Source organism: Manihot esculenta, chromosome 3 (genome assembly GCF_001659605.2).
Source record: "Manihot esculenta cultivar AM560-2 chromosome 3, M.esculenta_v8, whole genome shotgun sequence".
Classification (NCBI taxonomy): domain Eukaryota; kingdom Viridiplantae; phylum Streptophyta; class Magnoliopsida; order Malpighiales; family Euphorbiaceae; genus Manihot; species Manihot esculenta.
In genome coordinates, this window is record NC_035163.2 from 31,938,839 (window position 1) to 31,957,546 (window position 18,708).

General features: G+C 35.7%; 4 protein-coding genes across 9 annotated transcripts; all 4 read right to left on the reverse strand.

Annotated features, from left to right (window-relative positions):
* Positions 1-134: 134 nt before the first annotated feature.
* LOC110611877 lies at positions 135-3,890 on the reverse strand. Of its 5 annotated transcripts, none has more exons than XM_021752415.2 (8): positions 3,586-3,890; positions 3,412-3,465; positions 2,179-2,588; positions 1,186-1,633; positions 929-1,029; positions 764-853; positions 538-665; positions 135-433 (listed from the first exon to the last, which is right to left on the reverse strand). In XM_021752415.2, exons 3-8 carry the CDS (start codon positions 2,491-2,493, stop codon positions 289-291), a joined length of 1,227 nt encoding a protein of 408 aa, XP_021608107.1. In that variant the 5' UTR covers positions 2,494-2,588; positions 3,412-3,465; positions 3,586-3,890; the 3' UTR covers positions 135-288. The 5 variants fall into 5 exon arrangements, with proteins under 5 accessions (XP_021608107.1, XP_021608106.1, XP_043811269.1 ...); XM_021752414.2 differs by having other exon boundaries at positions 3,399-3,465; XM_043955334.1 differs by having other exon boundaries at positions 3,386-3,465.
* A 594-nt stretch (positions 3,891-4,484) lies between these two features.
* LOC110611878 (universal stress protein PHOS34) lies at positions 4,485-6,104 on the reverse strand. Its single transcript, XM_021752417.1, has 4 exons — positions 5,693-6,104; positions 5,467-5,576; positions 5,254-5,372; positions 4,485-4,826 (listed from the first exon to the last, which is right to left on the reverse strand). The coding sequence occupies exons 1-4, from the start codon at positions 6,021-6,023 to the stop codon at positions 4,739-4,741; spliced, it is 648 nt and encodes a 215-aa protein (XP_021608109.1). The 5' UTR covers positions 6,024-6,104; the 3' UTR covers positions 4,485-4,738.
* Positions 6,105-8,007: 1,903 nt separating this feature from the next.
* On the reverse strand, positions 8,008-13,458 carry LOC110611052. Its single transcript, XM_021751170.1, has 13 exons — positions 13,070-13,458; positions 12,559-12,745; positions 12,359-12,431; positions 11,537-11,684; positions 11,313-11,422; positions 10,870-11,010; positions 10,647-10,788; positions 10,431-10,574; positions 9,627-9,787; positions 9,464-9,538; positions 9,127-9,265; positions 8,752-9,018; positions 8,008-8,401 (listed from the first exon to the last, which is right to left on the reverse strand). Exons 1-13 carry the CDS (start codon positions 13,316-13,318, stop codon positions 8,249-8,251), a joined length of 1,989 nt encoding a protein of 662 aa, XP_021606862.1. The 5' UTR covers positions 13,319-13,458; the 3' UTR covers positions 8,008-8,248.
* An 892-nt stretch (positions 13,459-14,350) lies between these two features.
* LOC110610515 (peptidyl-prolyl cis-trans isomerase CYP21-4) lies at positions 14,351-18,018 on the reverse strand. 2 transcript variants are annotated; one of them, XM_021750461.2, is made up of 9 exons: positions 17,714-18,018; positions 16,885-16,980; positions 16,592-16,803; positions 16,425-16,458; positions 16,171-16,224; positions 15,536-15,621; positions 15,075-15,212; positions 14,836-14,983; positions 14,351-14,723 (listed from the first exon to the last, which is right to left on the reverse strand). In XM_021750461.2, exons 3-9 carry the CDS (start codon positions 16,741-16,743, stop codon positions 14,637-14,639), a joined length of 699 nt encoding a protein of 232 aa, XP_021606153.1. In that variant the 5' UTR covers positions 16,744-16,803; positions 16,885-16,980; positions 17,714-18,018; the 3' UTR covers positions 14,351-14,636. The 2 variants fall into 2 exon arrangements, with proteins under 2 accessions (XP_021606153.1, XP_021606152.1); XM_021750460.2 differs by having other exon boundaries at positions 16,592-16,800; positions 17,714-18,016.
* Positions 18,019-18,708: the final 690 nt, after the last annotated feature.

Below are 18,708 nucleotides of genomic sequence, written 5' to 3' on the forward strand. Positions count from 1 at the left end.
TTATTATTAAATATTAATAAAATTTTCTTTATTCTAATTGAATTTAATATATTGTACATGAATTTATACTTAATTATTATTTTGAATTTAAAATTTTAAAATTTTAGAAGAAATATTTTTTTTAATAAGCAGAATAAATTTATATGAAAAGAAATGTTATTTTATAAAATAATATCATATAATAATAATAATAATATAAAAAATTTTAATATCCTACTAGGTAAGGTTATAAAGTAGAGCACCGACGATTTCTGCATTATAACACAGGAAAACAGCAGAGCGACTATATCAGCAGGTAATTAGAGCTTGCATCTTTCCATGTATTGCCTTGTAGCAATGGAGACTGCAGAGTGGAAGGTTCGATTTGGAATCACGATATTTGTAAGCATTTGTACAATTTGGACCAGCACACTTTTCACGAGGTGGAGGATAACTGGAAATCGTAACATCATATTATTCAGTACATAAACATTCTGAAACTTATATGCTGGAAAAAAAACCATCAAATACACAGTTAAGAAGAAGATGATCTTATACCTGCATGGCACCGAGTTGAAGATTTTCGGCAGACCAAGATCATCAGAAAAAATAACAACAGTTCCAGTAGGACCAAGAACCCATCTTATGGTATTTGATCCCAGTGTACTTGATTTGGCAGCCCTTCCCTGCATCAAGTAAATATTTATCCTCATTAGAACACATGTTAAAACCATATCAGAGAGAGAGAGAGCAAAAAGGGGGTCGTTCATAAACTTTGAAACACCTGAGCCAATTCATCATGCAGTTTCTTCATCTTTTCTTCTTTTTTCTTTCTTCCAGAATCTTGACCAAGTATCTTTCTGATTGCCTCAGCCTAAATGATACATTGTTAGACGATTACCCTGAGATTATCAAGAATTATGAAAGTGATAGAGAATAAAAAGCAAACCTCAGCCTCCCTGGCTGCCTTCTCTGATTGGATTCTGCGCCTCTGTGCAGCTTCAGCTTTCTTCAGTTGCATCTCCACTTCAGAGAGTTTCGCCTTTTGTTCTGTCATCAACAAACAGATTGCAAAACAAAACAGGTTAATAAAGATAGGCAGATAAATAACCAACATGTATATCCAAGTTGTAAGCAATCCATGTATTGATTTCCAGTCCAAGCTCTAAAATGGGACTCATCCAAAGAAGAGAGAAGAACACTTACTTTTAGGTGGGGCAGGAGGCAAACCATTTGGGAACTCAATCAGGTTGGGACCTTTTTTATTCCTTCCTTCAACAAATCCTAGTGTCTTGCTTTTATATCCAGGCTCATCATCTGACATAGGTTTTTCATCTTCCATATAGTCTCTATCCTCATATAATTTTTCCGATCTTAACTTGGCTATTCCATCTTTGTTTGAGTTCGATAGATAGTAATCTTTCATATCAACATAGATTTTATCCTCCATTTGAATGCCATCTGAAGAAACTTTGGAAGCACTAATTCTCCCAAGGTAACGGATTTCCTCATCTGCATCATCATCATCTCCATCAAATCCCATATCTATTACACGTCTCTTAGGAATGCGTTTACTCTTACGAACTGACTCATGTTCATAAAGACTTTCAGCATGCATCTTTCCACTAGAATAATCCTTTCTGAAAGAAGAATCCTACAACAGTAATCAACATCACAAAATTATAAGTACCTAATGTAATGAACAGTCCATACCAACCAAGAGTGATGTCTTCGACCAAGAGGAAGAGGAAAAGAGAAAGAAAAAGATCCTTGAGACAAGATCAAAATCATTGCTTACATAAAACTTTACAAACTAATCTAGTAAATATTTGACTGAAATGCCCACAATAAGTCTCCTTCCCTTTCAAACAAAATAAAAAAAATGTGCCAAAAAGTAATGCTCCCTTCATTCCACAAAGATATGCTTAAGTTACTTTCACATGAATTAAGAAAATACAGTTAATATAGTTAAAGTAATAAATTTTATATTGTCTTTTCCAATATTCTTGGAATAAATGAATTTTACTTTTTCAACACAATAAATAAGAGTATATTAGAAATCTAATAAATAAATTACTGCCTCAACAGGGAGAGTGGCCTATAACTTAGGACGGATGAAAAAAAAAAAAAAAGTAAGCATATCCTTGTGGGACAAAGCACATGATACTATTGCAATGGTACACTATAGCATGAATTTACCTGAAAGAGAAATTTTTCTTGTGGCTGAGAGATATCAAAACATGGAGAAGATTCTGATGCATACTTGGTGTGTATTGTGTGAGTAACACCACCAAGCTTTAGTTTAAGCTTCTTCAGCTTGTTCTCACTTCTCAAACCATCAGAACCAACTTTTGCTTCACTCTCCTCTTCATTATAAGCACTGCCTAGAGATTGTGTGAACTGTGGCAAAAGAGTATGAGTCTGTGAAAATTTCTGTGAATCAGAACAAGGCCGACGAGATACACTACTCCTCTTCTTCCTCACAGTGAAATTGACACCATTAAAACCTTCCATTTATGCTGCAAAATATTATGATGAACTAGCTGAATCTCAAAATCAGAAGTATGAGCAATAAGTCAACAGAATCCAACAGCAGCAACTCAGAAGACCTGAGAATTAAACGCAGAGAAGCAATTGTAAGCAAAAATAACAGGCAAAAACTCATGTTATGCCATTGGACCAGTAGAGAGGCATGCAATAGACAAAACCAAAAAATATCTCCATTGTTTACGTGTATGATTAGTAGGATTTTTGCTATGTGGCATTAGAGGCCTAAGTTTCTGTTGTCACATCACAAAGTATCACAGACACAGAGAGGAACTGGTTTTTTATTCAATTTGTAACTTTGTATTTGGAACAAAAATAAAGAAAAACAAAAAAAAGCTAATGGAGAATTCCAATGGTGGAGTTACTGTGTTTGGCAGCAAAAGAACAGAAATTTTTTTGAAAAAATTGAGTCTCATACTCTAAATTTCAAATGAGTTCATGCACTAAACAAATTAAGAAGCTATAGAAAACACTAAGACACACTTCAACGTGAATGTTGAATTTTAAATTTCCTATACTAAAGCTTCAATCATGCAAATGTGTCTCTATTGGTACTTGAAAAATAGACTAAATTAATGCTGCAAATACTCAAAAAACTCATTAACGGACCGGTGAAATCAACCTAGCTTCACAGAATGAGCAACACACACACACACACATTTAGCGGAAAAAAACAAACCAAGAGATAGTTAAGCACTTTGTTGGGTTGACTTTACTTTCCCATTTTTAACACAAAATTAACCAAAATATCAAATAAAAGATAAAGTTCTTCTTGTTTTCTTCCTTTCTATGGAAAACCAACCGCAGAAAAAAGAATGAAAAACAAAACACTTCCACTACTTCTTCACTTTTACATAACTTCCTTTACGTAACTATGCAGCTGACCTCCAAACAAGACAACTTGTTGTGGCAATAAGAGCAAATTTTTTTGGTAGTCTCCTGTTTTAGAATAGAAAAGGACAAACCTTCAGTCAAAATTTTATTTTGAAGCAAATACACTGTAAACCAGCAAAGAACAAGAACAACCAACAAAAGAAACCACAAAATGTAGATACTTACATAGAAAAGAAGTAAAATGAAACCCTAATACAGGCACAACAAGCGAAGTCATAAGAAGTTGAGCCAGGCCTTGAAGTCTCGGGGAAGAGAGCAACGGGTCTCTTTTTCTTTCTGGGAACTCGGGAATGGTTAGATTTGGTTGGATATGAAGTAGAGGTTAATGCGAGGAAGCAAGTTTTGCCATTTTGAGACTGGTTCGAGTAGGAGACATTGATACCGAGACTTTTTATCTGCTCCATTTGTTCCCTTCTCTGAGCTTCTTTTATTTTTCTGTGATAAAAAAATTCCTTTAGATGAATGAAGGTGAAGACTAGACACCACATTGGGCCAAAAGGCCCCAATATAGCCCAAATCCATACAATGAGGGGAAAGACTTCATTGCGTGACAGGTCTATGCCCCAGGGAAGATAGGCCCAACAAAGGTGACAGCTTTCTTTTTCTTTTTTTTTTTTGTGAATGTGGCAGCTTTCGGTAAATAGAGAACAAGAGACTTTTATATCTGGCCAACTAAAAAAAGGGACTTTTGTGGTTCTGAAGAAATTTGTATGGGCCGCACGGTTCGAGTCGGAATTAATATTGGATTGGCGATTCTAATGCCTAAGGTATAAGATTGGAGATAAAATTGAAAGTTTTCAAATTTTTGTTCGATTCAAGTTTGGTTCGATTTTATTTATGTCAACCAACAACCGAGCATTATGGCTCCTATTTGGCAGTTCAAAAATGCTTCTTATCAATGGTGGACGCAAGAAAAGTGTAGACCTTGATGGGATGTCTGCAGAGGTAATAGAAGCTGAAATAAGGCTTGTCGGAGGTTCATTCTCAAATGGGATAGTTAGAGATTAGCAAATGCCTTAATTTCAATGCCTCAGTTGTACAGTAAACCGATCAGCAGACAGAACTTATCACAATTCCACAGATGTATTCAGGACAGCGATGTCTCAAGCTCTCAAGTTCAAGTACATTAGCAATTTTAGAAGTTGCAAGAACGACTACAAGGAGAACGAGTAATCTCATTGGATTACACAGTAACTTCTCACTTATACAAACTCCATTAACATCCATACCAAGTAAGAAATGTTTCCAGCTTGACAGAGAGTTGCAAGCAATACAATTATTTGATAGAATACATAGGATTCTGTTTAGCAAAAGAAATCTAACTTTCATGCTCTGTCTGCTTCACAACTGTAACAGGGCAGGTTCCATTATTCACCACATAGTTGCTTACACTGCCCAGTATAGCCCTGCAAAGTTCATACAAACAAGGATAAGAAAACCAACTCCATCTCCAAATAAGAAGAATCGGTCTACCAATTGTGTGTATAAAATCTGAATTTATTATTCAAATGAACCATGATGTTACAAGTTCATTTTTGGCATTACCTCCTTGCACAGAAGTTATATGAACAGAATTTCCCAAATCATTCCATAAGAAACTAATCACAAATCCTTTTATTTTTGCCAGAATATTGTAGTGGAAACAGAGCATATTTGGCTTGAACTTCAAAGCCCAAAGTTCGATTAGGATTTAGCTCAGATAGTCCAAATCCACATCATTTCAAAGTCTAAAAAGATCCCATATTTTAGCCAAACTAAAGCAACGTGAATTCACAAGAAATTACCCTCGGGAAAAAAAAAAGTCACCACAAAGATGGAAGATTTAACATCTACCTCTTAATCTTGCCAAGCCCTCTGTTTCCCATAACAAGGCAACTCAAAGAGACCTTCTCGATAGCTTCACATATCTTCTCACGAGGATCGCCCCAGAAGATCTTCATAACCACAATCAGCTGCACACAACTTGCGAAGGTTAGTTTAGACGCGAAAACTACTACCCAGAAACTAAATTCCATTCATGAATCTGAGGACCCATATGAGTAGAACCTGTTTCTGGTTGGCCGCAGTGTTTGCAATATCCAGAGTTTCTGGATCAGCCTTCACTCCGTACTTCTTCATTATTGCAGGATCAGAAAACTCATGAAGAGGGATTAAAGCTACACGCAGGCACAAATAAACAAGCAGCCATTTAAAACAGCAGTGGTAAAAGAAATTCTCCAAGAAACAACACAGAATATTTTAAATTCTGAAAGAAAATATTGTAGAAAATTACGGGAACCGTCGACTGCCCAGAGTTGCACCTCTCCGTCTTCATAGTTCCCTTCGGGGCGTATGGTAATTAGGATAAGGTAATCCCCTTCGCGGACAAGGTTATCAACAGCCCATTTTAGAGCTTTCTTGCTGCACGGCGAGAAATCCAACGCCACGCCCACTCTCCTATTTTCTTCCATCTCTCTCTCTCTCTCTTTCTCTCTTTCTCTGTGTATGCGTTTACTGGTCTTCGGTGTTCGGAGGACTACAGAACCTCTAACTTCAGATCCTTGTATTGTAGGGGAGGCAAGGCCTGTCTGGTGGATTGTTACTGTGTGATTCAAATGCATCATTCTGACGCGCGTTAACCGTTGGATTGGATCTCATAAGATATGTGATGAAATGTAGTGCGATAGATGCATGGAAAACAAAGTTCATTGAAAGTCAAAATTAGGAAAGAGGCATATTACCTTATCTTAGAATAATCAGGATAGAACAATAATGGAAATCCTACGTGCGAAAGCTAGCGTTGTCTTTGTCGGCTGTGGGCCTCCGTTTGTTCCGTTTTCAATTTCATCACTTCTTAAAAGTCAACACCATGTTTGAGTAAATTCTTTTGAGTGGAAAGAAAAAAAACAAAGAGATGCAAAAAAAAAGAAAGAAAAAAAACCTCTTTGCTTGAGAAAAGTAGCTTTTCTAATATCTATTATGTCTTTTTTATTATTATTAAATAAAAAAATTATTACGAAGATTAAAAAAAATGCAATTTCATTATCTGTCTTTTGTTGATAAATCTTGGATGAAAAATTTTTGGCGGTGTTCGATGGGAATCAAACCAGGGAGAACACATCCATTTCAAATTCAATGGAGCTTTAAGGATTTTCAATATCCCCTGTGTAAGGTTAATGTAAGTTGGACTCGTGGCGCTTTATACATGTGATTATTGTGCAGATACTCCGAGAGGAAGTAACAGCAACAGGACAAAGCCAGTCCATTGCCATGAGCCTGCAACTATGACTCTTAGAATCAGTATTACATAAGTAGACTTTTGAATATGATGGAACACATTTGTCATCCAACCCCTTAAATGTTATTATATTCTTCTTCTACTGTTAATTAAATCACCTTCCATGCTGTGTCCATTTTCCGAATTGCTTATTAGCTAGAGCGTTTAATTCATTGCAGATCATGAGAAATGCTGCAAATACCCTTATATCAGTTATGCTTGAGGTTGGCGGAAAAGATGCATTTATAGTTTTAGAAGACGTAGATGTGCCTCCTGTAGGAGTCCATCCTGTTATTCTAACTACTTGGCTTGAATGATTCTTTGGCTGTTCCTGAATATTCTACTGAATGTAGGTTGCACAAATTGCAGTAAGGGATACTCTTCAATCAAGTGGACAGTTTGTACTGGGTCTAAGAATATTGCTAGGGTTGAAGAATGGTTGGCTTGCAGTTTTTATGAACTCAGATGTTGAGGGTAGATGTTCGCCTAATATCAAAAACAAGATACCAAAACCCATTCAGGTCAGATTTGAAAACATACTGTTAAAATTTTTGGCTTGTATGGTGTGGTCAATGACTGTTTTCTCTATGCCATTTATAATATCCTGTGTGGGAAGCAGCTTCAAGTTTCAGGAGTCACTTATAGAAGCTCCGTATAGCTTGAGCATATGGGACTTCTACAACTGCCATCTGATTTGGGCTTCTACTTGTGCTTTGTTCTCTCATATTTAAACTCTACACGTGTAATCTTTTTGAGAGCAAGATGCCAGTTCGTAGACGAGTTTCCACGGGCTAGACTTGCAATATAGCTCACTTAGTTATGGCCCAATGTGAGAATGATCAACTAAAATCCCTCAGTGGTTACCTTGGCCTTTTTTCCTATCTGCATTGCTTCGAACTTTTTATTAATACTTTGTCATATGTATTCATAAACATTTAAATATCATGACATTCAATTTTGTCCGGCTCATTGTATGATTTTTTTTTTTTTAATTTTCAATTTGGGCACATCAGAAATGTAAGCTCATTGTACGATTTCACAGGGAAGCATGGAATTTCTTTTACTGGATATGGTTACCTAATGTTGGGAGATTCCATGATATGGTGCTAGTTTGACAAGATGTAGATTTAAACTGAATGTAAAATTGAATCTTTCAAAATAAAATATAAAATTGTAATACATTGTCAAACCTTAACATTTCATTCAAAGTTACATTATTCAAATAAAGCCAAAATAAAATTCAAGATCCAAAATAATTTTATTATATTCCAGTATATGTAAAAAAAAATAAGAAGATTTGGAAATCAGATCGAACATTGACTTATCTATTCTTGGGAGGAGATATCGTTTCTCTTTTTACTTTATTTAATTTTGTCGAGCAGCAAATATTGTATTGATAATACAAAGGTAGAGGCACATGTGGGAGTTATAGCTTCGCGTTCGTCATGTATCAGAAAGATAAATAAATGATAACTACGCCATTGGCCTAAATTTACAAGGGGTACTAGCGATCTCAGTGAGAGCTTCGCAATGATCAAGTACTTTTTCCCTTAAAGTTCTCTTGTACATATGCTATTCGTACCTTAGCGCACGAGTGATCTCCCAAGAAACTGTATCAGTCTCCCTAGTTAGACTTTGATCGCAGTAACCCTGTCTCTTGCTGTTTACTAATGCGACAACAAAGCTCTCATTCTCTAGTGATGAAGGGTACATGAATTGTTCCTCCTGTAGTTTAGATAACAACAGCATAGACAAATAAGTAAAGAACCTTCCAAACACCAAACCTAAAGGCATTAGAATCAGCATAGCTTTTTAGATTATCGCTACTATACATTTTTGCCTTGGTATTTCATCCCAGAATTGCTAACACTTTGTGGCGGGACCGGATTCTACTCGCTTAATCCGAAGTATGATTTTTTATATTAAAATATTTTGACATTCTGCCATAAAATGTCCAGTTTACCTTCCTATAGACAATTAATGGACAAACCATTGCCCTCCATCTAAATCAAAAGTTAGATCATCAAACTATGTTTTGGGGAAAGGATGATGCATTCATTGAGTTGATGCATTACCTCAGGGAGCTCATAGAATTCATCAGGAGATATTTGCAGCAACTCAGTAGCAGTTTGACCAGTACACCATGCGAAAATCTTTGCTCTCTCATCTGCAAGAGTGATTTTCAAGTGGAAAGTGCGTGTAATTTCATCACAATTACAAAGACAGAAACTGCATTCATTAACCCCACTGGGAATCTTCTTAACTACATGACCGCAAAGAGAATGTGAATATCTTGTACTGACATGACATTGATTAACTTGATCAAGCCGAACTCGACATATCTGCAAATATGTTAAAAATAAGGACAAAGATTAGCAGACATCATAATACGATTTCAAGCTCTTAGTATGCCCAGGAATATCCCATGTCACAAACTGTATGAAACATACATATGTACAACTAGAACCATCGGCTAGATCAGAGAGGCAAGATAATCGTTGAAGACAAGATGAGTTTAATAATGCTGGTAGGCAACTAAGATTTACGAAGGACGCTCCAACATCATTCTCAAACCATGATAGTTCAAGACTGCCAAGCAAAATAAACAAGCATGAGAAGGGATTTCTCAGTCGAAGGTAATATTAGTGCCCAAAACGAGCTAGAAACCACAGAGATCAAGAAGAAATATCCAAGTTAACTGGTGCATATTGATATTTAGAACTATTTATAACTGACCCAACTATTCCGTACAATGATAAGAATGAGTGAATTGTGGAATATGCTCACTTATTGTGTTTTGTCTTGTAGCATGACAAGCCAGATATATAGACTATGTGACCAACTCCCAATCTTCCCAGAGACCTGAGAAAATTAAATTATATTATATAGAGGATAATCTTTGAATGGAATTAATAAATGATAGTTCCATAACAATACTCGATTTTGTTACCAAGATCTAGCGAAGTATAGCTTTGCCCAAATTGCTCCCGTTGTGTCCTTAATCTTTAAAGAGAAAATTATTTTTGTGGTATTTGTTTCACGGAATATCTCTGTAACAATACCATAGAGGCTGATGCTAGTCATCTTGTCACGAAGATCAATTACCAATGACTGCAAAACTTTGAACAAGTGAGAAATTATTAACAAGAAACCAAATTTAAAATAAGCCAAAGCTCATATGTATAAAATAAAAGTTATATGTTAGGTATATTGCTACGGCCCAACTACTGCATACTGTAGGTTAAGAAAAATCCTTAGAAAATTTTATTGAAAATTGAAATGGAATGACATTACGAACCCATTTACCTTTCCCCGCTTTCTGCAATAGTTTCTTTTTCAAACAAAAAAATCATCACTACTTAGAAGGATTCACATGGTAATATAATGTCTCCGAATTAACTGGCCCAGTGTTTACAAAGATATCGAGAAAGGAAATCCATGAAATGTTTTTATTTATCACGAAGCACACTTTAAACTGGAAAGACTATGTTACTAGGACTCGAGCACAAGTCTCAGATACGCATACAAGAATGAGATGGTCAAATTCAACTGCTTTCCAGAAACGTTTTTGATGTTCTCACTAGACACTAGTAAAAGTTTCAAATGTCTCCAGCCCAAGTTCAAGTATCTTTATACCATAGGGTAAAGAGTCGAAGTAACTATGCTCAAAGGAAATGAGAGTGGTTCTTGACTCTTGAGAGATATAATGATAAAGGGGACATTTAATGGAATGACAAGCATCAAAGATACTCACTCGGAAAGGATAATTGCTGAAATCAATTGACCCCTGAGAATCACAGGGCAATGACACTTGTGAAACTTTAGGTCCCTGAGTAGGATCTAATGCACTCATCACCTTTGATCCTTGATATCGGCTTTGAGTCAAGGGCACATACACCTAAGAAACAAGGAAGAAGCTAAATCATATTCTAAATGACAACAAAGTGATAATGTAACATAAGTCACTTACTTGTTCCTCATGTTGAACAAAAGGGACTAGATATAGTTGTGTTGCACTACCATATTCAAGACAAAGTTCACTTGTCGTTTGAACAGCACTCTCTTTGGAACTTGCAATATATGGTCTATCAATTGCAATCATACTTCCAGTGCTGCACGAAATAAGCATATGATAGTTCTTATGCAACAAAGAAAGATAATATCAGCATATAAAATCTAGCACAAGGGTTTACCTAAAAAGATTGGCCAGTAGAACCTGCTCTCCCCACAAGAGAAATTTTAGCTGGACACCATCATTGTCAACAAGAGTAATTTCTTTCCTCTGCACATTACCAAATACCCCTTGAACTTCCATTGACTCAATAGATTCAATCCTGTACAAAAATGGATCAATTTTAAAGCGCTTATCAGGAAAAGGATCTAAACATCACGATGTGTCATCTTGATCACGCTTGGTTATACTTGTCCTCTTTAAAAAAGAAAATGCACATCATAGAGCAGTTTATCATCTGGAAATAAAATTCAGTGTATGATTTAACTCTCATCCAAACGAATGAAATAGTTTATTGTTTATCAGATAGCTCACTTTGTGAAATATGCATGCAATGAATCAACTACACTTCACAAGCGAGACAGCTTACTTCATAGAAGCTTACCAGAAGGATGAGCAATATACCTTGCATATAATGAATAAGAAACCCCGCTGTTAGCTTCATCAAGAGAAATGGAAGAGAAAGAGTCTGAGCAAAACTGAGCTGCTATCAGCATGGCATCATCATCCTGATCCTGCAATTAGGATAATGAAACTGCAACAGTTAAGTGAACAGAAGATCCCATATCCATTACTAAAATATCATTAAGATCACAAGGAAAACAGGAAAAGGAAAGTTTGACAGTTACATCATCTAACAAGATCACAAGATATTCTGTTGGCAGAAGTCGGGGACAACCCGATCCTTCTCTGGCCGTTCGGAGATAGCATCCAGTGAGGAAAACTTCCCTTCCCTTCTTCAAGATTCCATTGCGAGGATCCACCAAGTCATAGTATCTATAATTAAGGAATGGCAAATTAAGTTTGCATCATGAAACTGTAGAATCATAATGACTGCCTAGAATAAGACACAATGCGACGAAAAAATGAAAAATGTCTAAGCATTCAAAGCATATATATGATATATCTTACAATGAAGTTTGTACTTGATCAAATTCTTTTTTTTCCTCTGAGTTCACCTATTTGAAGAAATACTTTTGCAGGTTTGAAGGAAATATTCTGAAGACCAAAGTTCACTTATATCATTTCTGATTATTTTCCTCTTTCTAGCAAAACAAACAACTAATTTTATGTGAAATCCTATCGAAGCAAACAAGCAACTCCAAATGCAAGTTACTTTCAAATTTAACTTCCTATAATACAAAACAAGATGATATTAATGCGAAATAAGAAAGTCCACATAAAAAAAAAATTAAGCCATAATAATATAAAGAGATGCTAAATAATGGAAAAACTGCATAGAAAAAAATAGCTGCACATTAAGGGTCAAAAACAACTAAAAGGGGGGAAAGCAATAGAGTGTTCTTAGCAAATAGATATTGCTAAGTCTAAAAGCCCAACCAGCGGGTTACATGCATTGCATTTCATTAGAAGACAAATTGCCTACGAACTTAAAACATATAAAACTTATGAACTATCATCAATGTTCAATACAGCAGACAGAAACTAACCTTCGGTGAAGATAAAGGCCAATGGTATTTGAGCTCCAAAAATCTCCCAAAGTAAGCATATAAATGTTTGTACCTGGAAGACAGGATATTTTAACAAATAAAACAATGTCATCTAGCAAAATTCCATAAACTAATTCCACAACAGCGTCGTTATTATCATTCACAATGATCATGCAAGACGCTTAAAATTTATGGGGTACCAGGGAGAACAAAAGCGTCGACAATAACAGCTTCCAATGTGCTACTTAAGGACAAAAAGTTCTTCTCGTATATACAGTCGATTGTGATAGTGGTTGGCAGCTTAGTTCTCCTATGTTTCTTCTTCAACTGATTGATGATTTCCGGTCTCCTGTTTGGTGCCCCGCTTCTGTGCAGTTCACTCCACGCCTCCACAGTCAGTGATGCAGAAGATAATTAGCTCATCTTTGTCGAAACTTAAAAGGTGAAAGAGAAATCTAAGAACACTAAGGCTATAGAGAAAGCATATGCAAAGATTCTATAGCCAAATTAAATATAATAGGTAGTGAAGTGAAGTGGGGCAAAACGATTACAGAAAATATCAATTTAATAAAAACCTAACAACTTTAATTTTGGAAAGCGCAATGAGAACTCCAACATTTCTTTTCAAATCAAAAGAGATCGATAATCAGACTTATTTTCTCAGTGACCGAACAGAGTATAAGCTAAACTAGAATCAATCAAGCTAAGTACCTGAGAGAGATCAGAAAGCAGAATAGCCTTAGTCACTCCGCTTGAATAAGCGATACAAGTCCTAAGGATCCGAGACACGATCCAGCTCCATCCGGGACCGCAGGTCTCTGTTTCATGACCATTCGTTTCATAACCTCCTCCTTCTCCTTCGCCTTCGTCGACGGGAGATAGCACAGATCTCGCATAATCAACGAATGCAAGAAACGGATCATCTTCTTGGGGCGGTTGCTGTTGCTCGTCCATTTCCATAAGCGAGTCTCCTTTCGAGCTATTGGTTTCAAGATGCAACTTGTCTCTCTCCTGTGATTACTGAGTCGTAATGCGACACAAAACCCTGGACCTTCTCGGAGGGAAATGGAAGCGCTGCTTCGGCATTTTAGCGCGAACTTTTTCTTATTAAAGATCTTTTGAAATTCCATTTTGGACGGGCCGGAGCCAGACCAGATAATTAAATGGATTGGTCTGGCCCATCTCAATACCATGGAACTGTTCGGCTGTAATGGTCACTGGACCTAAGAAATGCGCGTTAGAAGATATTAAAAAGGAAAATTATTTTAATTAGTTAAATTAACTATTTGATTTGCTTAATTGGTTAAAAATATCTATAAGATGAAATTTAGATTTGAATTCCCACTCTTTTATTTTCTACTAAAAAAATTAATTACTTAGTTTTTTTATTTTAAAAATATATTAATTATTTCTTATAGTTTTAGAATCATAACTGTCAGTGCTTACAAGTTCTAAACCATAATTTTGTAGTCCATTCAATTTGCAAAAAGTATTAAATAGTTGCTCATTTTAAATCACATATATGAAATAAATAAAGTGTTTTAAAAACATTAAACTACCTAAAGTAATCAATTTCTATAAATATTTTTTTCTTATTAAAAATTAAATTTAATATATTTCAAATATAAGATTTTTAAAAATGCAAGTGTTAGCTGCCAACCCATTGCTATTAAAAGAGCATTTCTTAAATGATTATCCAAGAATATTAAAAAATAAATTAAAATTAAATTTGATAAATTTAATAAAAAAAGACTACGTTTGCTTCTCAAAATTCACTCTTTTTCTTTTCTGAAGCATCATTCTTTATATTCTACAATTAATAATATCAAAAGAGCGTACACATCATAAAAATATAATTTTGTGTTAAAGTTTTTTGTATTACAATTTAAAATTGTATAAAAAGAAATTGAATAACAATAATAAATTGAAAGACTAATTTTATCTATAATAGTTGCAAAGGGGAAAAAAAGACATGACAACAATGACCGAGGATATTACAATGGATCTTCACTACGAAATCAACAGAATGTTGTACATGTCCACTCAAAAATATAAGGGCTCTTCAATTCCAAAACAATTCAGCCTCGATTAAGAAAAAATCCAAACCCACCCACCACAAAAAAGACCTGCGTGGAAAGGGGGAATGCAAGTGTGTGCAGGGAAGTGTTGCGACAGAACAACCTTCAGGAGATAACTATAGCATGCGATATATCTGAGAACTATCGATTTATCACAACTCATGAAAACTATACAACAATTTTAGCAGTTGAAATAGCACTCAAATTTCACGTTTCAGTGTCACGTTGATGATCCCTACAGGGGACTTGGGCCGATAGTGTTCATCTGTGTCCACCTCCTCAATTTCCTGACAGACATTATAAATAAAACTTCCTTCAGAAAGATTCTCAGCTACAAGGTATATTTACGGGAATACAGGGCATAGATCGAAATTGCTCAAGAAGCACATATTTTTGTACCTGCACCACATCCTCTCCCTTGATTACCCGTCCAAACACAATAAGCTTATCACTTAAATCTGGAATTGGTGCAGTGGTAATAAATATCTCAAACCCTTGGCTGTCTTTAGTTTTTAAAGTTCCCAGCATAAATGCCTCATGCTTTGGGCTGTGGTCATTCACAATTAGGAATTATCACTGCAAGAAAACAATGAGCCAGATTCCACTAAACAGCACATAAAAGATTTCAAGCAAAAAACCTTGTAGCAAGCCGACTACGAATCTTCACTTTCGTAGTCCAATCTTCAGCAGCTCCAAGACCTTGGGAATGCCCTCCTTGAATTACATAATGTTTGATCACATGATGGAAGGGCATTCCTTTAAAATGGCCCTTTTGGCTGCAAAGCCAGTCAAAAGAGAGAAGATCAGCAGCAATAAATAAAAGGAGTTCCATTAAGCGTACAGGTGCATAAAAGATATGAAGGCACAAACTAAGCAACTGAACATTTGGAGTTCTATTCTTAGCCAAAATGATTAAAACAAAATATCAAAACCTAAAATTTCCCAAACTTGTATAACAACACATGAAATGGCCAAATTCATTTGGGCGACCCATTCTTGTTCTTCCTTAACATGTCAGTCAACAAACCCATATTTAATTCTCAAAAATAGCATATTCAGAAAGCATGACAATGGCATGCATTGGTAATTTGATACTTACGACAAGTCAAGAAAATTGTCCACAATCTCCGGAGAACTATCCTTGTACAGTTCCACTGTAATATAACCCTTTGATGTATTAAGAATCTATAGGGAAATGAAAAACCAGCATTAAACAAATGTGAAAAATACAAAGAATGCTGTTGGAAAGCTTATTAGATCTGTGCACGTGATATAGTAAGACATAAAATCCATTATTCTAAAAAGAGAGGACAAATGAAAAAAGTTGAGGGAAACAACGATAAATCAATCTGATATTTATACTGTGTGTAGCAGAAAGACTTAAATATGTAAAACTCTAGCTTCACTTCATACTAGATTAATTTTCCCCAGTCAGAGATATGCATATGGCTTGTCTATTGTAAATCATCTCAAATATTTACCATAGATTAGGTAGAAGAGTATTATCCATTAGTATATTACTCCTTTCCTGCACAGCTTATTATGTATGGGTTCTCATTCTCTTAGTTTTTCTTTCTTTAATTTTTAAAAATGAATGCTTACTGTACTAATTAAAACATTGCTTTGTCAAACAACTAACCCACATTCACTATCTCAACCAAAATCTGTAATGATCGACATTCACATCATATAATATAAGCACATAAGCAGGCACAACTTAATGCAACAACTTACAGCATAACCTGGGAGATCATACTTCTTTGAATCAGTGAAGGTATCAGAAATGTCCTGCCACATAAAATGGAATTAGCATATGGATATATATTTCTCAACTGAAAAAAGCATAATTTTGCCCTTGTTGGTGCAATTATTGAAATATTCAGAAAAAATATCGAAAAACACATCTTAAGACTTATTTCTCGTACAAGTATTTCTTTCTTTCTTCTCCCTGTGTCTTTTTTTTTTTTAAAAAAGTTTCTAAAGCATACCTCAAACTTTGAAACTCCTGTTTGTTCCCTCGACCTACAAGAATAAGAATTAAAGAAGAGAATAACTTCTCTTTTGCAAGATATAAAAGTAGAATATAATTTGGGAAAAAAGAAGAAATGAGTCCACAATGCAACAAGAGTCATTCATGAATGAAGGGACAGTAAACCTCTGAGACCAATGCCTGTATGTAGCAACCAAGGACAGCACGATTAACACAACAACTAGGTTGCACAGAATTATTGTAGTGGCACTAATACGAGTCGGCCCCTTCTTCTTTTTGCTTTGGACTAGCAGAGCCTGAGGTTTTATCCTGGCCATGAATTACTACCTTGACTACCCTTTTTTCCTTCAAGATGCAATTTATGCAGACACAACCTGCTAATTAAGAAATATACTCAATACTAGGCCATGGCATGGAAGTTGCAAAGAAAACAAACTTTTAAATGAAAATTAGTGCACCTTAATTCCAGACTAAGGTTTTAATCCTCAAATCTCCCAGAAATAGTCACCTAAAATCAATAAATGTTTTAAATGACAGTTGATGAACGCCTACACCTGCAAAACATTTACAAGTTACAACCTAAGAAACTCACTTCAAACTAAGCAAAGGATTACTCCACTCTGGCGACTGCAGAATATAAAATTATGTTGCATTGATGTCATGCTAAACTAATCCTTCTTCACCACTACAGTTGATAAAAAAATCCAACAAAAAAAAAAGTGTTGAGATCTCAAACAGGATTCAGTACAGGACCCACTATTACTCGTCCAAGTAATTTCCAGTATACAAATTATTTTATGCATCCATTATAAGACTTCCACTTCCTAACCCCATTTGAAATTTTAAATCTTAATGAAAAAATTATTAACATTAATTACCCAATGTAAGCTTCCAATATCCTGTGTAATTAAATAGGCTACACCAGCAAACAATTCCAAATGAGCAGTTCATCAATTTTCATGATACAAAAAGAAGAAGCATAAAACTGAAACCAGCATGAACAGCCTAAGCAGCAAAATTCGTCATATTTGAGAATTACGAAATTTCAGTTCAATAAAAGTGAGTCCGAATGCTCAAAGCTTCCAACCAGATCCAAAAACCTCAAAATACTATCTAAACTTCACAAATCACCACTAATTTTCAAGTTTAATAATCTCCAGCCAATCAATCTATGAGCAAACTGAAACTAATAAAAAGTTCAAAATGGAACAGAAACCCTAACATTTCATAGAGCAGAGAGGAACTATCAGACGTTGAGACATTAGTGAAAAATTTCGAAATCCATACCTCAAATCTATAGAATTACTGCTTTCGAAAATCAAACGATAGCGTTAATGAAACGGCGATACGAAGAGTCCGTTGAACCAGATCAGCTGATCGTTTCCGTCCTTGAATTCTTCCGTGTAGTTGTTCTTGGACGGACCCATGTCATGGTCGTGCTACGAGATGGTGGGCTCCACAAGGGGGAATTAGAAACGGACGGTTGTGATCAAGTCAAGGTGATAGACTTGTCGTCAAATCTAGTGATTACGCGGCCTGGTGCTACTGTTCAGGTGAAATCTTCCAGGTTTTCTCACGAGCACACGTGTCAAAACTCGACTACGTCTGGCTCGTCGTCCCTTTCTCAACATGAATCTGCTTTGATAAAAAAAAAAAAAAAAAGCATGAATCTGCATTTTTTTAAATAAAAAAAAGAGTTATATATTTAAATAAGGACTAATAATTTCATATATGTGAAAAACACTTATTTTGAATTATTTTCATGACTATTGTCGATTTGCTATTTAGATTTTAGATAAATGTCTTATTTTAACTCTCAAATTATAGGTAAATAGTTTATTTTAATTGTTAAAGTAGGTACTAATTGATGATCTGAGATCCAGAGAAATAGGGTTTTTACAATGAATTCTGTAAAACTTAGAAAAAGCTTAAACCTAGAAGGGAGTATTTCTCCTTTTATAGGTTTCCTTTTGTCGGCTAGTGACGTGCCAATAGAACGAATATCAGTAGACCACCTGTCCCTGCCACGCTGATACGGACGTATGAGGGAATCAAATCTCTGCCCCATGCGTAACGGCCTCTGATTCTCTCAGGGCGCGGGTAGGCGGGTCTGCAAGATGGATGGATGGATCCTCTTTCAGGTTCTGGGCTGGACCGGTGAGTAGGGACAAAGCAGGGCCTAAATGGGATCGGCCCAAGGTGCAGGGAAGACGAGGCCGGCTTGGTGGAGAGAGCCAGATAAACCCGGTCGTGAGGCTTAATGGACTGGACCCAGCTGGCGT